This window comes from Alosa sapidissima, chromosome 5 (genome assembly GCF_018492685.1).
Source record: "Alosa sapidissima isolate fAloSap1 chromosome 5, fAloSap1.pri, whole genome shotgun sequence".
Taxonomy (NCBI): Eukaryota; Metazoa; Chordata; class Actinopteri; order Clupeiformes; family Clupeidae; genus Alosa; species Alosa sapidissima.
The window spans coordinates 34,399,999-34,418,574 of NC_055961.1; the positions used below are offsets into that span (position 1 = coordinate 34,399,999).

The 18,576-nt window shown below is 49.0% G+C and overlaps 1 protein-coding gene across 2 annotated transcripts in view; it reads left to right on the forward strand.

The window, feature by feature from the left end:
- The window catches only part of dchs1b (dachsous cadherin-related 1b), a 95,577-nt gene extending 77,779 nt beyond the window's left edge, over positions 1–17,798 (forward strand). For both annotated transcript variants that reach the window (XM_042092995.1, XM_042092996.1), the window contains exons 6-21: positions 1–639; positions 1,158–1,345; positions 1,446–1,542; positions 1,856–2,013; positions 3,860–4,709; positions 6,249–6,488; positions 7,355–7,480; positions 7,599–7,808; positions 9,251–10,117; positions 10,474–10,587; positions 10,832–11,043; positions 11,225–11,376; positions 11,904–12,034; positions 12,299–12,585; positions 13,116–13,257; positions 13,484–17,798. The exon at positions 1–639 is cut by the window's left edge and continues 423 nt beyond it. In XM_042092995.1, coding sequence (XP_041948929.1) covers positions 1–639; positions 1,158–1,345; positions 1,446–1,542; positions 1,856–2,013; positions 3,860–4,709; positions 6,249–6,488; positions 7,355–7,480; positions 7,599–7,808; positions 9,251–10,117; positions 10,474–10,587; positions 10,832–11,043; positions 11,225–11,376; positions 11,904–12,034; positions 12,299–12,585; positions 13,116–13,257; positions 13,484–16,071 — 7,001 coding nt within the window. In that variant the 3' untranslated portion in view covers positions 16,072–17,798. The remainder of the gene's footprint in view (positions 640–1,157; positions 1,346–1,445; positions 1,543–1,855; positions 2,014–3,859; positions 4,710–6,248; positions 6,489–7,354; positions 7,481–7,598; positions 7,809–9,250; positions 10,118–10,473; positions 10,588–10,831; positions 11,044–11,224; positions 11,377–11,903; positions 12,035–12,298; positions 12,586–13,115; positions 13,258–13,483) is intronic.
- Positions 17,799–18,576: the final 778 nt, after the last annotated feature.

Here is an 18,576-nt window from a genome sequence, read left to right on the forward strand (position 1 = left end):
CGCTGTCGTACGAGAGCGTGCCGCGCTACGACCTGCTGGTGGTGGCCAAGGACAGCGGCGCGCCGCAGCTCAGCGCCACCTTCACGCTGGTGGTGCACGTCCAGGCGGAGAATGACCAGGGCCCCGTGTTCGACACGCTCACCTACCGCGTGGAGCTCAAGGAGGGCACGGCGCTCAACAGCCGCTTCCTCCAGGTGCGCGCCCGACACAGGGAAGGTGGCAGCAACGGAGCCGCGGCCTCGGGAGGGTCAGTGGCATCGGCCCCGCTGTCCTATCACCTGCGGCCAGATGGCGACGCGGCCGGCTTTGGCATCCTGCCCGACAGCGGTTGGCTGTTCGTGAAGAGTGCGCTGGACCGGGAGGCGAAGGACATCTACCTGCTCACCGTGCTGGCCACGTCCGGCAGCGGGCACCTGAAGAAGACGGGCAGCGCCACCGTCCGGGTGTCTGTCACCGACGAGAACGATAACTCCCCCAGGCTCTCCCAGGAGCGCGTCTTCCTGGCCGTGCGAGAGAACCTTCCGGAAGGGACGGGCTTCGGGAGAGTCGCCGCCACAGACCGAGACGCTGGCCTCAACAGCCGCCTGACCTACCGCCTCCTCCACAGCGACAGACATTTCCAGATCAACTCCCAGACAGGTGAGACTACTGAGACTGAGAGTGAAACGATTAGTGTTTTTTTAATTTGCACCAAAAAGAAACAGGTGGTCGATTCCTAATTAAAAAAAGCTTTAATCTTTTATTTGGAAAGTCGCACAGTGCGCTCAGCAGGCCTGTTGTGATTACGAGGAGAGTATGCAGGAAAGGCCATGCTTCGCTGTGATGAAGCTCTGGCTCAAACTTCAGGCACTGGCAGGGACGCCACGTTCCTGCTGCTCCCGCTGGACGGAACGAACGTGTGCGCGTGATTAAAGGACCCAATTTGTAGCAGAAATTCCCCGAAACGTGTCCACTGTATTACTGTTACAAATATCACCCTGTCTGTGGCTTTCTCTTTCTTTTATTTTCCCACCACCCCTTTTTACCCCCCCTTCTCTCCATCATTTATTCTCTCATTCTTTTCTACTCTGACTCCGTCTAATCTTTCCTTCTCCTTGTTCCTCTCTCTCTCTCTCCATCTCTCCATCTTTCTTATTCTCAATGTGTCTGCCTCACAGGAGAGATCAGTACTCGCACAGAACTGGACCGAGAGCATCAGTCCAGTTACCAGGTGGTGGTGGTCGTGCAGGACGGTGGCACTCCACCACGCAGCGCTACAGGCACAGCACATATCACAGTTCTGGACGACAACGATAACGCCCCGGCCTTTACCCATACACAGCCTGGCAAAGAGACACTTATTCAGGTGAGATGAGCAATGTGTCACACCTCCTGTGAGCTCATGTGTTCTGTGTCATTCTCTGCAGTACTGACTGTGGCTACGTTTCCATGATTCTCCACTATAGGTTCTGGAAGGTCTGCCACCTGGAACTCTACTTGGAACCATTCAAGCCAAGGACCCGGATGAGGGGGAGAACGGCACCATATTCTATTCCCTCTCAGGTTTGCCAGCATGTCTATGCCCTTAGATCCATACCACATTCATTTATTTGTTTCATATTGTGTAGCTAAACTTGTTCCTGTGTATGTCTGTCTATGTGTGTGTGTGTGTATGTGTGTGTGTGTGTTTATGTATGTATGTGTGTGTGTGTGTGTGTGTGTGTGTGTGTGTGTGTGTGTGTGTTTATGTATGTGTTTATGTATGTATGTGTGTGTATGTGTGTGTTTGTTTATGTATGTATATGTGTGTGTATGTGTGTGTGTGTGTATGTGTGTGTGTGTGTGTGTGTGTGCGTGTGTTTATGTGTGTGTGTAGGTGCGAGAGCTGAGCGTTTCTCTCTGAACCCAAACACGGGGGAGCTGCGTTCGGCCTCCCCTCTGAGGCGACAAGAAAAAGCCGAGTACACACTCACCGTGTCGGCCTCTGACCGCGGAGCTCCCCCGCAGAGCTCCAGCAGCACGCTACGCATACAGGTGAGTACAGCTGCACATTTACACACACACACACACACACACACACACACACACACACACACACATACACACGCACACACACACACACACACACACACACACACACACACACACACACGCATATACAGGCATACATCTGTCAGCTAAATAGCATAACCATAACCATAACCACATACACACACACTTGCACACATACATCTGTTAAACATTCCCATACATTCCCGAGTCACACACGCGACTCTCTCATAATCAGCTACCTTCATGGTCATACTTACTGAAAACATATATTTGACATTTCTGAACCTTGTTCACTAAATCACTCCAGAGTTTGCGCCTCAGGTGCACACAGGTTATTCAGACACAGCATATGGTGTGTGAGAGATGTCCCTGAATGTGATATTGAGCTCATCAAACGGCATAGTTCTAGAAACTGCCGCAGCCACATCAGAGGGGTGATATACAACACCCTCAGCTGACCTGTCAGAAAGTGAGATTTGTTCCTTTTTTGTTTGAGGAAAAAAAAGTGAGAGAGGTAAAAAATGACCGTAACTGTAGAATTTCAGAAAGAGCTGATGTGCTCTCGGTATTAGAATACACCCTCAACCTCTGTCTCCTTTTTTTTCCGCCTCTGCTGAGGTGCAGCGTTCAAAGAGGAACAGGATGCTAATTGTAGAGCGAACAGATGCCTGCGATTTGCCTGTGCTGTGCTTGTGTGACTCTCAGATTAGTGGAGGGAAAAGCACCTTGGGATCAAACGCTCCCAGATGGCCTGTGATGAGGCCCAGCTGCGGCTCCCTCTGATCACGGACACGACACACACACACACACACATGCACACACACACACACACATGCACACACACACACACACACACACACACATACGCACACCATCGCCATTCCCTGACACAGTAGCGAGCCCAGGGGAGACTCTTCGACAACGCTAACATTTTATCATAATAACAGCGAGATTGTGTTTCATGTCGTATTTTTTGGGTGAAGCAAGGTGCCTCGTGGATGACGACGTTAAGAGATCTCTACAAGTGAAAATTGTGAATGGAAAGATGTGAATAGATGAATATTTCACTGCGCCTTGCAACAACACCAGAGATGCTCTAGTGTGCTAATTTATGGGTCAATTAATGTAGATCAGAGAGAGTGCAGCACTCCACTTGTCCGTCTCAGAGGGTTTTATGGGGGCAGTCATGGGAAGAGGCATGCAGGAAATGACCTCACACCGCTTTCATGTATCTGACAGTTTAATTACAGTTAAATTGGTTTAGGTTAAACAGCCCATGTATGTTGTGCTTGGGTCGTATTTGAGTTATCTGAACACATACCCCATAGCTCTGGCAGAGAAAGATGGAGAGAGAGAGAGAGAAAGAAAGAAAGAGAGAGAGAGAGAGAGAGAGAGAGAGAGATACAAATCATAGTGAAACTATTCAGCTATATGTATCTAACAGATTGTTTCATAGAACTTTGGTTGACTTTGGGATACTTTTTTTATTGATAAGTCGCTCAGTGGAAATCTGATCAACGTTATCAAGTTTCTAGTCCCAGGGTCTATCAAAAGAGATGACATGTTAGTAAATCTTTTTGTTCCCTGCCAACGGAACTTTGAACTGTTTGGTTTGTTGTTATATTTATCAGTGTGGAGTGTGTTCCTATGCTATTGTTTTCCATCTGCCTTTTGATATTGAGGCCTGTTGTTGACATGCTTCTGATGGTGTGGAGAGCATCAGAGTGCATAATGGGAATTTTTATCATCTGTATTATTTATCATCCGTTCATGTTTTATTATTATTTGTCACATCTAATCCCAACCATTGTTGTTTTTCTCTCAACAGGTTCAGAGTTCTGTCAGAGCTTCTCCCAAGCCCAACACTTTATCTATGACAATAAACTCTGTTGAGGGTGCCAAACCTGGCTCTGTGATTGGCTCGGTGAGATCACATGACCATCGGGACGTTCCGCTTGAGGGGCAGGTGACCTACCTGGTGGTGGGGGGCACTGACGAGGACGGCACGTTCATGGTGGACCGGCTCACGGGGGACGTGTACCTGGCGCGCGAGCTGGACTACGAGAAGGGCGCCCACTACACACTCGAGATAGAGGTGGACGACTTCTCCAAGGCCTACCCCAGCACCCACATGGTGCATCTCGACATCAACGTGCAGGACAGCAACGACCACGCGCCCCACTTCCCCGAAGACCCGGTCACCATCGTCATCCCTGAGAACACGCCGGCCGGCTCGTCCATCTACACCTTCCAGGCCACCGATGCCGATGGCAGTGGCCCTAACAGCGAGGTGCGCTACTCCGTCCACCAGCGCTGGCCTGACAACCCTGACCTCCTGACCCTTGACCCCACCACCGGGGTGCTCACCCTGGGCCAGGAGCTGGACCACGAGGCCACCTCGTCTCTCTTCCTGGTGGTCCGGGCCACCGACTCCTGCCAGGACCCGAGCCAGAGGCGCTGGGGGTCAGTGACGGCGCGCATTTACGTGACGGACGAGAACGACAACGCGCCCGTCTTCAGCTCGCCCGCCGCCGTCAGCGTCATGGAGGACCAGCCGGTGGGCTTCGTTGTGCTCTACGTCATGGCCCGCGACGCTGACCAGGGCGAGAACGGACGCGTGTCTTACCGCATCCAGACGGGCAACACCGCCGGCAGATTTAGCCTCAACCCAAACACCGGTAAGAGATGGACTAACAGCAGCCACCGCCCTCAGCTCCTGCTCCTGCTTCTGCTAACGTCTTCATTTCCACATCTGTTTGGAGTGCTTTATTGCTTTTTTCACCTCTCCAGGCCGATTTGCTTTGCATGAAAGAGTAATTTTCATGAAAGCTTTATAGTCATGGGAGTGTGAGTTTTATTTGAGTTGGGAAGGCCCATACGTGGCGCCCCTTTGATTTGATGAATAACGTCCATTAGCGTAAAATTTCCCCATCATCAAAGAGTGCTAATATAGACCTACTTTAATGCACACCCCTGGATTGGATTGAAACGACAACGATGTTTAATCCATTTGCCAGCTGGGGAAACCTTTTTATTCCATTAATGTCAAATGATTCATAAATGAATGCCTTTAAGCATACACGTTTTCTGTCCAGCCCACGATTGTGCGTTGAGTTTTAGGCGCTGTGACCAGTGTGGGTTATAATGGACTGATACTGACCAGAGACTGGGGTATTTTCGAGTGTTTGTCGGTGGTGGTGGTCTGGCCGGGGGCTGGTTCGGCCATTAAGCGCATAAGCAGAGCCCTCAGAGCAGGGGAGGGTGCGGGGAACGGAAGCAAACCCAAACAGCGGCTGAAGTGTTTAAGGCAAAAGTGTGTCGAGTGAATTATAAATAAAAGCCCATACGCAGATGTCTCCCATAAGCAAACAGCTCTGCATCATCACGTTGGTGCTTCTGTTTAAACTCTCAGAAACTCTCACCTCAGTTCAACCACTAACCGTCAAGAAGAGCTACAAAAAGGGTGTTTTAGTGAATGGAAAGTGTTAAGTAGTGTTTGGTAAGACAGTGCTTAAAATGTACTATTTTTGGACTCATATTTGAATGGTTAAGGAAAGCGCTATCTGAAAATGTCATTGTGGAGCCTTGAATGTTTGTATATTAGTGGTTTGTGTGGTGCGCTGTGTATTTCATGATACGTTTTTTTTTTGTGTTTATATCATGGTCAGGTCTATTATGTAGATGTCTCTTGGTACGCTAGAAATGAGTGTGTTTACTGCCACTCTCAGTATGGAAAAATAGAAGTTGCAGCCAAAACACTTTTACAGCTCCCTAAAGTATGCAACTCCAAACACTCTCACTGGTAGTGTGAACACCTTGGTTTATGTTTTTTGTGTGTGTGTGTGTGTGTGTGTGTGTGTGTGTGTGTGTGTGTGTGCGTGTGTGCGTGTGTGTGTGTGTGTGGGTGTGTGTGTGTGTGTGTGTGTGTGTGCATGTATGTGTGTGTCCGTGTACTCATTAATACACTTGTGTATTGTGTGTATTGAAAATGTATTCTTCCAATGCAACTTACAGCTTCAGCTTACACCTTTTTGCAGATGTGGGAGCTGGTTTAAGTTCTTTCCTTGCATGCATTAACCTTTTGCTTGGCTTCTGCAGATAAACCACACGAAAAAAAAAAAAAAACTTTTTATGACCACACTTTTTCTTCTCACTCCCTTCTCTCTTCCTTTCTTCTTTTTTTACTTCCTTTTCTTCCCCCCCCCCCCCCCCCCCAGGTTCTCTCTCTATCCTCAAAGCCCTAGACCGGGAAGAGCAGGAAACCTTCAACCTGACCATCGTCGCCGAGGACCACGGAATGCCCCAGCACTCCACCACGCAGGTGCTGTCTGTCCAGGTGATTGACGTGAATGACGAGGCTCCGCTGTTCGAGAAGAGCCAGTTCGAGGCCCAGATCCAGGAGAACCAGGAACCCGGAAGCACTGTCCTCATTGTCTCGGCCACGGATCGTGACCAAGGTGACCGCGGCGTTCCTAAGCAACCTATGCGATGACATTGGCCTGCATTCCCCCTGTAGCGGAGGAAACATTTCTCCTGCATTCAGTCATGTCTTGTTTAGCTGCAGACACTGTCCAGTAAACACTATTCCCTGATTCAGTGCTGGCTTGTTTTAAAGGGGGAATAATGTAACGCTGTGTTGCCACATTGTAAGACAGCAGTGTTTGTTTTTAATCAAACACTGGAAAGGGGGTGTGGGCCGCATTCTGACAGTCTGAGTCAGGAGAATATGAAACAGGACGATTATAAACTCCCTGTCCAGGAACTATTAGTGAAGTAAGGAGGTGTTGTTTGCCAAAGCCCTCTCACTTTGCACGCAATCGGGCAAACGGGTGCCAAGGACCGAGGAGAGAAAAGGGAGAGAGAATGACAGAGACCAAGAGAAAGTGCAAACTTGTGTCAAATGCTTTCTCAGCACACTGAGCTGTTAGTGAAACATATGGAGTATATTTATTTTTCTGTCTTTTCAGAAAAACAATTCCGAGCAACACATGTTTTAGTAGTCCGTATTTAAGATTTTGGTTGACCAATGGAAAGTCTATAAAAATATATATTATTTATCTTAATGAAACACATAGAGTATTTGCAGGTGTAAGGAAAAGCTTTTCATTTAGTTAATAAGTTTTACTTGTTTACATTCTTACATTTTAGTTGACTACACAAAGTCAACTTACAAATAGTTTTTCTTGAGTGATAGCATTCAACTTCAACCCTCATCTTGCAATATTATCTAAAAATAGATGATGGGTACATAAAAACTATATACTGGAGGTCAGCTGGAGGTCAGCTGGAGGTCAGCACTGATAATCCGTTGTGTTTTTCTCAGGAACAAATGGACATGTCACTTATGGGGGAGTGTCTGAAGAAGGGTTCACCATCAACCCAGAGACGGGCGTCATCACGGTCACCGAAGCCCTGGACAGGGAGAAACAGGACCACTACACTCTAACAGGTACAGTCACAGTAACAGTGCGGTTTTGCAACTGCTGCCGACATTTTCCAATCACCGACCCACCACACTTACCTCTCCCACACCTGCTTTGTTCTAACTGATCGTGTTGTCGCTTCAGTCTATGCCAAGGACGGCGGTATGCCGCCAAACTTCGCCAAAGCCACGGTGCTCATCTCGGTGCTGGACGAGAATGACAACGCGCCAGTGTTCGGCCGGCCCCAGCACAGCCTGGAGGTTCCCGAGAACCAGGCGCCCGTGGAGCTGTGTGTCCTTCGAGCCACGGACCTGGACACAGGAGAGGGCGGAGTGCTGGAGTACCGGATCATAGGTATGGCGGTCATCTCGCTTTGATCTCCAGTGTGCACATACCATCCTTCTTACTCATATTTTAGTACTTTTGGACAATGGAGTGCAGGATCATATAGGTCCAGTAGTCCCTGGCCTGAAAGCACTGGTTGTTTATAGCTGTGAGCTAATATTATTGTGAGCTAATATAGTAAAATACTATTCCATCGTTATGGGTTTATCATCTGTGTGGGGCAGTGGAGTACAGGACCATAGACATAGAATAGCTGTTACTGTATGTGTGCTGCTTTCCCATAGCCTTGCACTCCTACTCTACTAGAACAACTCGTGATGTACTTTCATTAGTATTCCCGAAAAGAATTTTGCTCCTGTAAACCTCTAGGGTGATTTAACAATAGATGTTTTCTCCCCGCATCCTCGGTGAGAATGGCCTGGTTTCTGAAGTGGATCACGGTATACCTCATTAGTGCACATAATCTGACATCTTGTATATGCATCAGGTGGGATTCCCTCGCAGGTGGAACTCACATGGGGAACACAGGGGTCTGGCTCATGAGTTTCAGCAGAGAATGAGATACCTAAAGCTCAGTGGATTTACCTGGGAAAGACTAAAATCTTACTGTCACCAGATCTGACACAGTGTGTATATTTGTGTGTGTGTGTGTGTGTGTAAGAGAGTGAGTGTGTGTGAAGGGTTGTGGTGACTATGTGTGTTCATGCAGGTGTGTATGTGAGCGTGTGATCATCACAGTAACAGCAGGAGTCTGTATGAGTGTAGAATATAGACTTGCTAGCATTCATCATTTGGGAGTTTGACCTGTTTGCGGTGACATCTTCAAAGAAACACCAAAGTGTTCACCAAGGGCTTTAGATCTGACATAAGCTTACTTATTTATCTCACAAGATTCACCTGGGATAGCCTCAAAGTTCTTGTTTTTGAAGTGAAGATAAAGCTCAGTGTGTGTCTGTGGTGTTGAGTTTGAGCATGTGGTTAAGCTTGGAGTGCTCTTTGGAATAATATGCACCCTGGGTTCTATTGTGTTTCATACCATGATAGGTCATTTTAAAAAAAACAGTCACGTTTGAGTTGTGGGACTGGATGACTCGGTGCTCTGCAGCTGTATGTGAAGGGCTTTATCTGTTTATTAAGTTGTCAAAATCATTTTCAAATGACTTTATTATTATCATAACACATTCTAAACATTGACTTATATGTGCACTCAAAATGCAGCACCAAGCATATGACAAAGTGGCATATGATATGGTTTATCTGTAGTGCTGATGGCATTGGCTCATGTTTGCATTGAAAGCATTTTAATAAGAGTACTTTTATAGTTGTGAATGAGTTGTGAAGATATATGCACACACGTGTTCTGCTTTTATAACACTCTGAAGGGTTGTTCCAGGCCACTGAACCTCCAGTGGATGTTCATGTCGTGTCCTCTCTCTATCCCTTTTCTGCAGCTGGCGATCCTGATGGAGACTTCCAGCTGGACAGGGTGTCCGGAGCGCTGTCCACGTCCCGAGGCTTAGACCGCGAGAGCCGGGCCAGCTACACTCTGGAGGTGGCGGCCCAGGACCGTGGCACGCCCCCCCTCAGCAGCGTGACCCAGGTGCAGATCTCCGTGCTGGACGTCAACGACAACAGCCCGGCGTTCCCGAGCGCTAGCCACGCGGTCGACATCTCCGAGGACGCGGCCGAGGGCTCCCTGGTGCTGGAGGTGTTCGCCTCGGATGCGGACGACGGGGACAACGGGAAGATCATGTACTTCCTGAGTCAGGAGGCCGGCGGGGCGTTCGCCATTGACCCGGACACGGGCCGCGTTACCACGGCGGCGCCGCTGGACCGCGAGCGGCGGAGCTCCTACAGCTTCCAGGTGGTCGCCGTCGACTGCTCCCCGGCCTCGCCGCGCAACGCCACCACCCAGGTGACCGTCACCGTGCTGGACGTCAACGACAACGCACCGTTCTTCATCCAGGACCCCCTCGTCCTTAACGTGTCCAGCAGGACCGTGGCCGTGCATCAGGTGGTGGCCACCATGCGCGCCGAGGACAAGGACTTCGGCGCCAACGGTTCCGTTTTCTACCGCTTCGCGAGTCCAGTGAGGGGCTTCACCATCAACTCACTGACCGGGGAGATCCGGGCCACGGAGGCTCTCAACGGCCTCTCACAGGCCCATCGCACCCTCATCGTGGAGGCCATGGACCAGGGCAGCCCGTCCCAGTCCTCCCTGGGGGTGGTCATCATCTATGTGAAGGAGCAGGACTACAGCGGTGTCCGTTTCTCCCGCACGGCCAGAGATGTGAGCCTGCTAGAGAATGCAGCCAAAGGTCAGTTACACGGTTCACTTCTCCTGTCTCCTAACAAGTCTCTTAATAGATTAGAAATCCCAATAAAACAATGACAATTACATGAAATAGTTATTGAAAGATTAATAGTGTGGATATGATGCAATAATATAATTCTTGGCAAAGTATGTCTAAATTGTGTGGGAAAATGTTTTTGCTCACCTTTCTGGAATAAGAAAAGGAAGAACCATGAACAACCAAGAACAACCATATTTTTCCTAGAAAAGTAGAAAAAAACAGAAAAAAAGGATAAAAAATAAAAAAACAGAATTCCCCTCAGTCTGTGGGCTGCCCTAGTGCTGGAGTGAAGAGTTAACTGTGGCCCTCTCGTCCTGCAGGCACGCAGGTGGCACAGGCCCAGGCCCAGTTCCCAGACGGCTCCCGCAAAGGCATCAGCTACAGCATCTTCAGCGGAAACAGACTGCAGTCTTTCAGCATCAGCGCAAACACTGGTGAGTGAAGCCGCACACAGCGAGACATAGAGAGAGAGAGAGAGCCTCTAGGAGATTTCCTGGAAGAGGGTTCAGCATGGCACTGACAAGCAGTTTTAAATTCACAGGAGAAGCATAGTCCAAGGTGCAGATAAAGTCCACCACATCCTGTTTTTTATGTGTTCCTCTGAATTCATTGCATTATTTATTATAGATGCCTAGAGACATATCTCAGAACTGGCCATATACCTGCTTTCCCCTGTAGGTGAGATCTGGGTTCAGAGCTCCAGTGGTTTGGACTTTGAGGACACCCCAAGACTCCGCCTAGTGGTGAAGGCTGAGACTGCATCCTCCAGCTCTTTCATGGCCCTCAACCTCATTCTGCAGGACGTCAATGACAACCTCCCGCGCTTCCAGCTGCAGAACTACGTGGCCTACATGCGCGAGGCACAGGGCTACGATGCCCCCATCATCCAGGTCAGGCCTCCCACAGTCAACATGGCGTCTTTCCAAATGAGTTAATGATGTGCAAACACAGTTTCCAGAGTATTTAAAAGATCTGGTTAAGATGTTTATATTATCACATGGCTTCCCACTGTCCAATGAAAGTCCACACCCTGTAATCATGGGAGTTTGAGTTAACCGTTTTGCCTCACAGGTCTTGGCCGAGGATGTGGACCAGGGGCAGAACGGTCAGGTGACCTACTCTATCCAGTCTTCCAGCATGAGTGGCCTCTTCAAGATCGACCCTGTGACGGGCAGCATAACCACAGCGGCCATCATGGATCGCGAGATCTGGACCCAGACCAAGTGAGTGTGTGTGTGTGTGTGTGTGTGTGTGTGTGTGTGTGTGAGTGTGTGTGTGTGCGAGTGTGTGTTCCTTGTCTTGCAGTGCAGCAAAGTGAAGTCATAGCTCTTTGGGGGCTTCGTTCCCCTGCTTTGTGGAATGTACCAGTCCTCCCTCCTGCGCTCTATTTCTCTCTCTCTCTCTCTTTCTGTCTCTCTCTCCCCCTCTCTCTCAGTGGCGTTATCACCCTGTGTGTGATGGGCTTCGGCCCTCTCGGCTTTCCCCATGTGTTTTGATTCAGAAGTGCTCCCCTCTGCTCGCGCTGGGAGTTTCATTTCCCACATATTTTGACCCGCTGGTGGTTCAAGTTTATTTTATCAGTGTGTTCTTTTTGTCCTTCCCCTGAAAATAAATTCATTCTTTCTTTTTACGTGTTTTTTTAGGGGTAGAATAAAAGGACAAAAAATTACAGCTGTAGGAGATTTAAAAAAAAAAAAACACAGTCAAGTTGATCTCAATGCTCTAACCTTGGAAGTGTTCCTTTGGACAGGCTTGTTGTTACGGCGACGGACCGGGGCAGCCCAAGATTGACCAGCACTGCTGTCCTGACTGTGATCATCGTTGACCTCAATGACAACAGCCCCACCATCCCCCTGCCTCTGGAAGTGCGCGTGCCAGAGAGTGAGTGATTGTCCATGCTGCCCCATACATATACTACTTCACTTATGACCAGGACTTATTTTAGCTCAGCAAAGACTTAAAACAACCGTTCACTTCTCCTGACCATAACCATTTCCATATCTCAGTGCCTTTTCAAGAGCACTCTGGTTCACACATGATAGTTATCAAGAGGTATTAAGTGTTCCTACTCCCCTGCCACTGCTTCTCCTCACTCGTCACCCTGTCTGAGAGAGCTATCTCTGTCTGCCTCTGCCCACCCCTCAGACTCCCTGATCGGCACGGAGATAACCATGGTGACGGGGAACGACGTTGACTCGAGCCCCGCCCTGTCCTACTCCCTCCAGCTGGACGCGCCGTCACAAGGGAAGTTCGGAATCCACCGCTTCAACGGCAGAGTGTCCCTGACGGCTCCGCTCGACTTCGAGGAGAAGACGTGGTACACTCTGACCATCCAGGCCTCGGACTCTAAGCACAAGAGTGAAGCCAACCTCACCATCCTGGTGGAGGATGTGAATGATAATGTCCCCACGTTCAGCCAGGATCTCTACCAGGTGAATAACAGTTATTGGGTGGCCCGTTGAACCCAATGAATGTTAGCACATTACCTCAGCTTTAAGCCTCCCTTATTTGAAACACTTCAATGAGTCTGTATATGTGTCAGACTTTTTAAAAGTAATCATATGGGATCTGTTTTTTGTTGTGTGTCACTTTACATTTATTTGCATCAGTTTGCGTTTCATTTGAATCTTTCAATTGAAAGTGTCTACTAAGGTTTATTTATTGCTCCAGAGGTTGTAGGTTTTCCAGATATTCACACCTTATTAAATTTGATGGAATTGAATTAACCTAACTGGGTAATTTGTTCTTGTATACACAAACTCACTGTAAAAAATACTTTTTTATAGTCAGTCTCAACATGAATATGACTGTTGAGGTTTACCAGTGTGAGTGGAAATGACTTCACTTTTAACGAGGAGGGACTTTGGGGAGGGAGTGGAGATGAATTAGGATGAAGGCTTTTATAGGTCCTTTCCTCCTTGCTGTAAACTGTACATGACATAGACTTGTTTTTATTTCCCAGGTAACCCTGCCAGAGCATTCTCCACCTGGAAGTCCTATCGTCACCGTGACGGCCACTGACCGAGACTCAGGCGAGAACGGAAAGGTCACCTACCGAGTGATGTCATCTACAAGAGATGGCTTTTATATCAACCCTAATAATGGTGAGATGCTCAGTGCATTTTTTTCTCTTTAATTCTGTGTTTAAACAAGGGTGGCATGGCAGTTCAATGCCAGGAAAAAGTTTGATAAAATACTATAAATAAATGATTTAAAGCCTACCATAAATGCTGCCTGCTACCTTTATGTAACAGTAAATTGTTTATTGATATTGTCCTAATCAGTTGTGAAGTGCTGATGTTTATGTCTTATGTTTATTTTTTTTCACAGGCACCCTCTTCATCAATGAAAAAGCAGAGTTTGACCCCGAGCGCCCCTCTGTGAATGTCGTCATTGAGGCTCGAGATGGAGGGACCCCATCCCTGTCCTCCATCACCACCGTGCAGGTCCAGCTGACCGACGTCAACGACAACGCCCCCATGTTCCACCAGTCGGAGTACCGGGCCACTGTGTCCGAGGACCAGCTCCCTGGAGCCACCATCTTAACGCTGGAGGCCGTGGATGGAGACCTGTCACAGGAGAATTCCGGCTTCGACTTTGCCATCGCCAGCGGCAACTCTGGGAACGCCTTTCAGATCGAGAGCAGCGTACGCTTCATCGAGGGGCACGGCTTCCAGACGGTGGGCACGCTGATACTCGCCGAGCCACTCGACTTTGAGACCACGTCGCGCTACAACCTGACCATCGTCGTGTCGGACCGCGGAGTGCCCCAGCGCAGCTCCAGCGTCCCCGCCGTCATCACCGTCAGCGACGTCAACGACAACCCACCCGTGTTCAGCCGCGCCGAGTACGCGGTGGCGCTGAGTGAGGGCGCAGGGTCAGGCACGGAGGTTCTCCGTCTGACCGCCACCGACCCAGACTCGGCTCCGAACGCCGAGATCCAGTACAGCATCAGTTCGGGCGACGAGATGGAGCTGTTCTTCATCGACCAGTGGACGGGAGCGCTGCGTCTGCAGCGGTCACTGGACCGCGAGAGCCGGTCCTCACACGTGGTTATTGTCCAGGCGTCAGACGGCCACGGCCATTTTGCCCTAGCACCAGTCACCCTGGAAGTGAAGGACGTCAACGACAACCGGCCGTATTTTCCTATCGAGACCATGACCGCAAACATCCGGGAGAACCAGCCACCGAATTCACCCGTCACTGTGCTCCATGCCATCGACTACGACACCGGAATCTATGGGCAGCTGAAGTACTTCATGGTGGATCGTTCCGGCTTGGGAAGGGACTCCTTCCTGATTGACCAGACCACTGGTGAAGTGAGCACTCGCACAACCTTTGACTTTGAGAAGATCAACTCCTTTAGTTTCGTAGCAGTGGCAGTAGATGCCGGCAATAACTCGGCCACGGTCACTATACAGGTGTACGTCACAGGCGTGGACGAGTACGATCCAATGTTCACGACCACCGACTTCTCCTTTGTCATCCCAGAGGGAGCCAAGAAGGGCCAGAGCATTGGTCAAGTCCAGGCCATGGATGAAGACGGAGGGGTGGACGGCATAGTGCTCTACTCCTTCCCTAATCCCTCGCCGTACTTCGATGTAAATAAGACCTCAGGGGTGGTCTTCCTCAAGATGGACAGTTCGAGTGGGTCTGGCCGCTCAAAGAGGGAGACTCGTTTGATGACGGTAGATATAACAGCGCATGGCCCCCTGGATACTTCTCGAGTGACCACAGCTCAGCTGTCCATCGATGTGACAAACACCAACTTTGGCCTGGCGCCAGATCTTAACATCCTTCTGATATGCATCATCGCTGCCTCCCTTGGTGTTGTGGTCATTCTGGTCATCATTGCCATTGCCCTGTACGTTGTGAAGTCCAAACGCAGGAAGAAAGGCCAGGACACTGGCAACACCACCTCAGGCACGGCCATGCAAAAGCTGGATGACTCCAAGTCTGCAGGAGGGGAGAGGATCTATCACCAAACCCTTCCCGGTTATGGAGGTGACCAGGGTGGGGCAGGTGGAGCCACCTACCCCCGCGGGGGTTCCCTGGACCCCTCCCACTCCAGTGGAAGAGGCTCAGCGGAGGCCGCCGAGGACGACGAGATCCGGATGATCAACGAGTACCCGCGCGTGGCCAGCATCACGTCCTCCATGCAGGAGCACATCTCCGCCCGAGGGCCCGACTCGGGCATCCAGCAGGACGCGGACCAGCTGTCCGACATCTCCTGTGAGCCGGGAGCCCTGGACGCCAGCCAGTGGTTCAAAGGGAAGAAACTGGGCAGTCTCAGTGGGACCCTACTCTCGGGTCAGCTGCCCGTCTACAGGGATGAGGGTGGTGGATACCTGGGTGTGGGCAGGGGGTTGAATGTCTCCCATCCGAAGGACTACACCTTCCCCGAGGATGGGAAGCCGCCAGTGGACGGCTCTCTGACCGCCATCGTGGCCAGTGACGAGGAGTTACGGGGCAGCTACAACTGGGACTATTTGCTCAACTGGTGCCCGCAGTTCCAGCCGCTGGCTAACGTCTTCACAGAGATCGCCCGGCTCAAGGACGAGAGCATACCGCCCAATAACCCTCGCAGACCCTTCCAGCCCAAGGCCAAGACTGACCCCAAGCCCCGGATAGACCCACCGCCTCTCATCACGTCCGTCGCTCACCCCGGCGCCAAGTCGGTGCCGCCCAAGCCGGTGGCCATCGGCCGGACGTTCCCGCACCTGACGTCGCTACGGCGCTCGCCTATCAGCCACGAGGGCTCCATCTCCTCGGCCGCCATGTCGCCCAGCTTCTCGCCGTCGCTGTCGCCACTGGCTGCCCGCTCGCCGGCCGTGTCCCCGTTCGGGGTCACTCAGGGCCCCTCGGCCTCCATGATCAGCACCACGGACCACAGCGACGACTCCGAGATGAGGATCTGACCAACTCGCTCGGCTTCCGCCGCCGTTGCCACCACCGCTGCTGCTGCCAAAGACTTTCCCTGTAAAGAACGGCACATAAGAGCAAACCTTTCGCTCCCTAACGAGTCATTGGGAGCACTCGCGGAGGACACCACAGGAAGTGTCTGACGTGGACCATAGAGATTGGATGAAGAGATTACAGAGAGGGGACAATAGGGGGGCCGTCTCATCCCCCTTTGTCGGCCCACATTGTGACGTAGGTCTCTGATAACTCGAGGGTTATGAAGAGTTGATACTGTTGCTGCTGTTCAATGACGATACCCTTTTATCAGACCAGCCTTAGTTTTGATGTCGGAAGATGTATGTGCCCTTTTTGCATCGCCTCGCTGGCTGGCCAGGGAGATAAGCGTGTAGTGCTCTTTTGTCAGACTGTTATTAGATTTGGGACTGAAATCCAAGGTCAGCCAAACCCTTTCTTCATGAACACTTTGTAGACTTGTACTGTTTATGTACATTTTGAAAGGGGAACAGACTTTTTTCGTATTTTGATGCTCATGAACATGTCTAATACTTTCAGTCTATCTCATTTATTTTTTTATGTTGTATGGTGTTAATTTACGGTGCCATAGCCTCCAATGAAGAAGTGTTTTTCATTACAATCTATTTACGTATATGTATATTTGTATGTATGCTAGCAGCCATAGTATGTATGATGTATTATTGTATAGTTTCTAGGATACCCGTATGGTGTGTTTGTGAATCTTTGACATCTGTGATGTGAATGAGTGAAAACTGTGCTTTGATAATTATTTATACTGAAGAGAGGGAATGTTGGGAAATTTAGGCAACCAGAGTTCTGTATTATATCCAAAAAATGTCTTTTTAACTGTTTTTTTTTTTTAAATATACATCTTAGCAAGCATTTTTGTAGAAAAGCTTGGACATGTAGCCTTCTAGTAAAACTCACCGAATTTTGTGTGACATTAACTTGTTGCCAATGATTACCCCCCGCCTCACTGTAATGTGACTGATTGTTGTTGTTCTTTCAGACCAGAACAAATTGATTGGTATTGCAAATGTATTTTCTCTTTTCGTATCGTAGCAGGGGCCTAGCTCTCCAATCACTCTTGTGTCCTTCAGTGAAATGCTTTGTGAACAAAAGGCCAGTGACATATTGCAATGTGATGCCAAGGCATTGTTAAGTGGTATGGCATACATGTGCTTGTGTCCTGTTTGATTTGAGGCGAACCATCATTGATGTCTTGGTGGTTTTTTAATGGTTGTCCAAGCGCAATCATACATGCATGTTTGTTAGGGGTTTCTCTCCAGACATCTGCAAGTGACACGAGTGTTGAAAGTCGCAGTGTTCTGATGTTGTTTCGCTGCATTTGCTTGCACTGTTCTGAGCCAGCGGATGGAGACGACTACACCAATCAAATGTCCTGGAGTTCCCAGAGGATTGTTTGGCTACCTCTGGTGCATGCACAACACACAACACCACCACTGCCTCAAGGCAAACTGGTTCCCATTGGGTAAAAAAAGTTAAGATGCAATGACAGACATTTGGACAGCAAATTAGCAACAACAAAAAAGAATCATTTTGACTTGAAGGATAGGACTGCATTGGACTCCATTTTGAGGCTTAATCAAGACCGCTCTCCAGATACTTGGCAGCAGAATGATGGTAGAAATAATCTGTACATATATTTAAAGGAAATAATAAATTTCTACTGATTTCTTTTGTCAAACTAGACTCTTGTGTTCTTCTCCCAAATTAAAAGCCATGGCCTTGGAATGGGAATTAAAATCCAATTAAAAGTTAAACAAAGAACAACTTCTCTGGTTCTCACTAGAGTAGTTTGGAAGGTCAGTTAAATTTATACTTCATCACAAAGCTCTTTGCCAGAACATGTTTTTTTTTCTAGTGTGAGCTGGAATTGGCTCTCAAGGATAATCACAGCACAGAAAACAAGGTTACAGCGGACGATCTACTGTTGGAGTGAATCCTGTTTATTAATAGGGTAGTGAAATATTTAACTCATACACACAAAATCCAGCATACTGTGTATAGGAAGTGTTTATGAGTATAAGAGCTTTTCCTAAGATGTGTCTCATAACGGATTCAAGTGGAGAAACATGCCAAGAATGCATATGATGTTGATCTAATGGATAATTATAAAATTGCGTACTCACATGGAAGGCAGGCATGTTTGCATAGCTGGCAGAGGATTTCTGCACCATTTCTTCACTAAGAAATGGAGGAAATTTGCTTCTGTGTCCCTCTTATTCAAGTGTTGGTTAAGATCATTTTGAGCTTTTCAACTGTGTTTTCAGCCAGAAGGAAAGGCAGAAAACTTGAGACCTATATTGTCTATGCACACTGTCTAGCTAGGGTGTGTTGACCTATTTACATCAGTGGCCGTTCAAAATTCCATAATACTTCTAATGGGTGTTGTGTCCCCTCAGCATGAAAGATTTCACAGAACTGCACAATACGTCCTGTATGAAGGGATCACAGGATGTCTT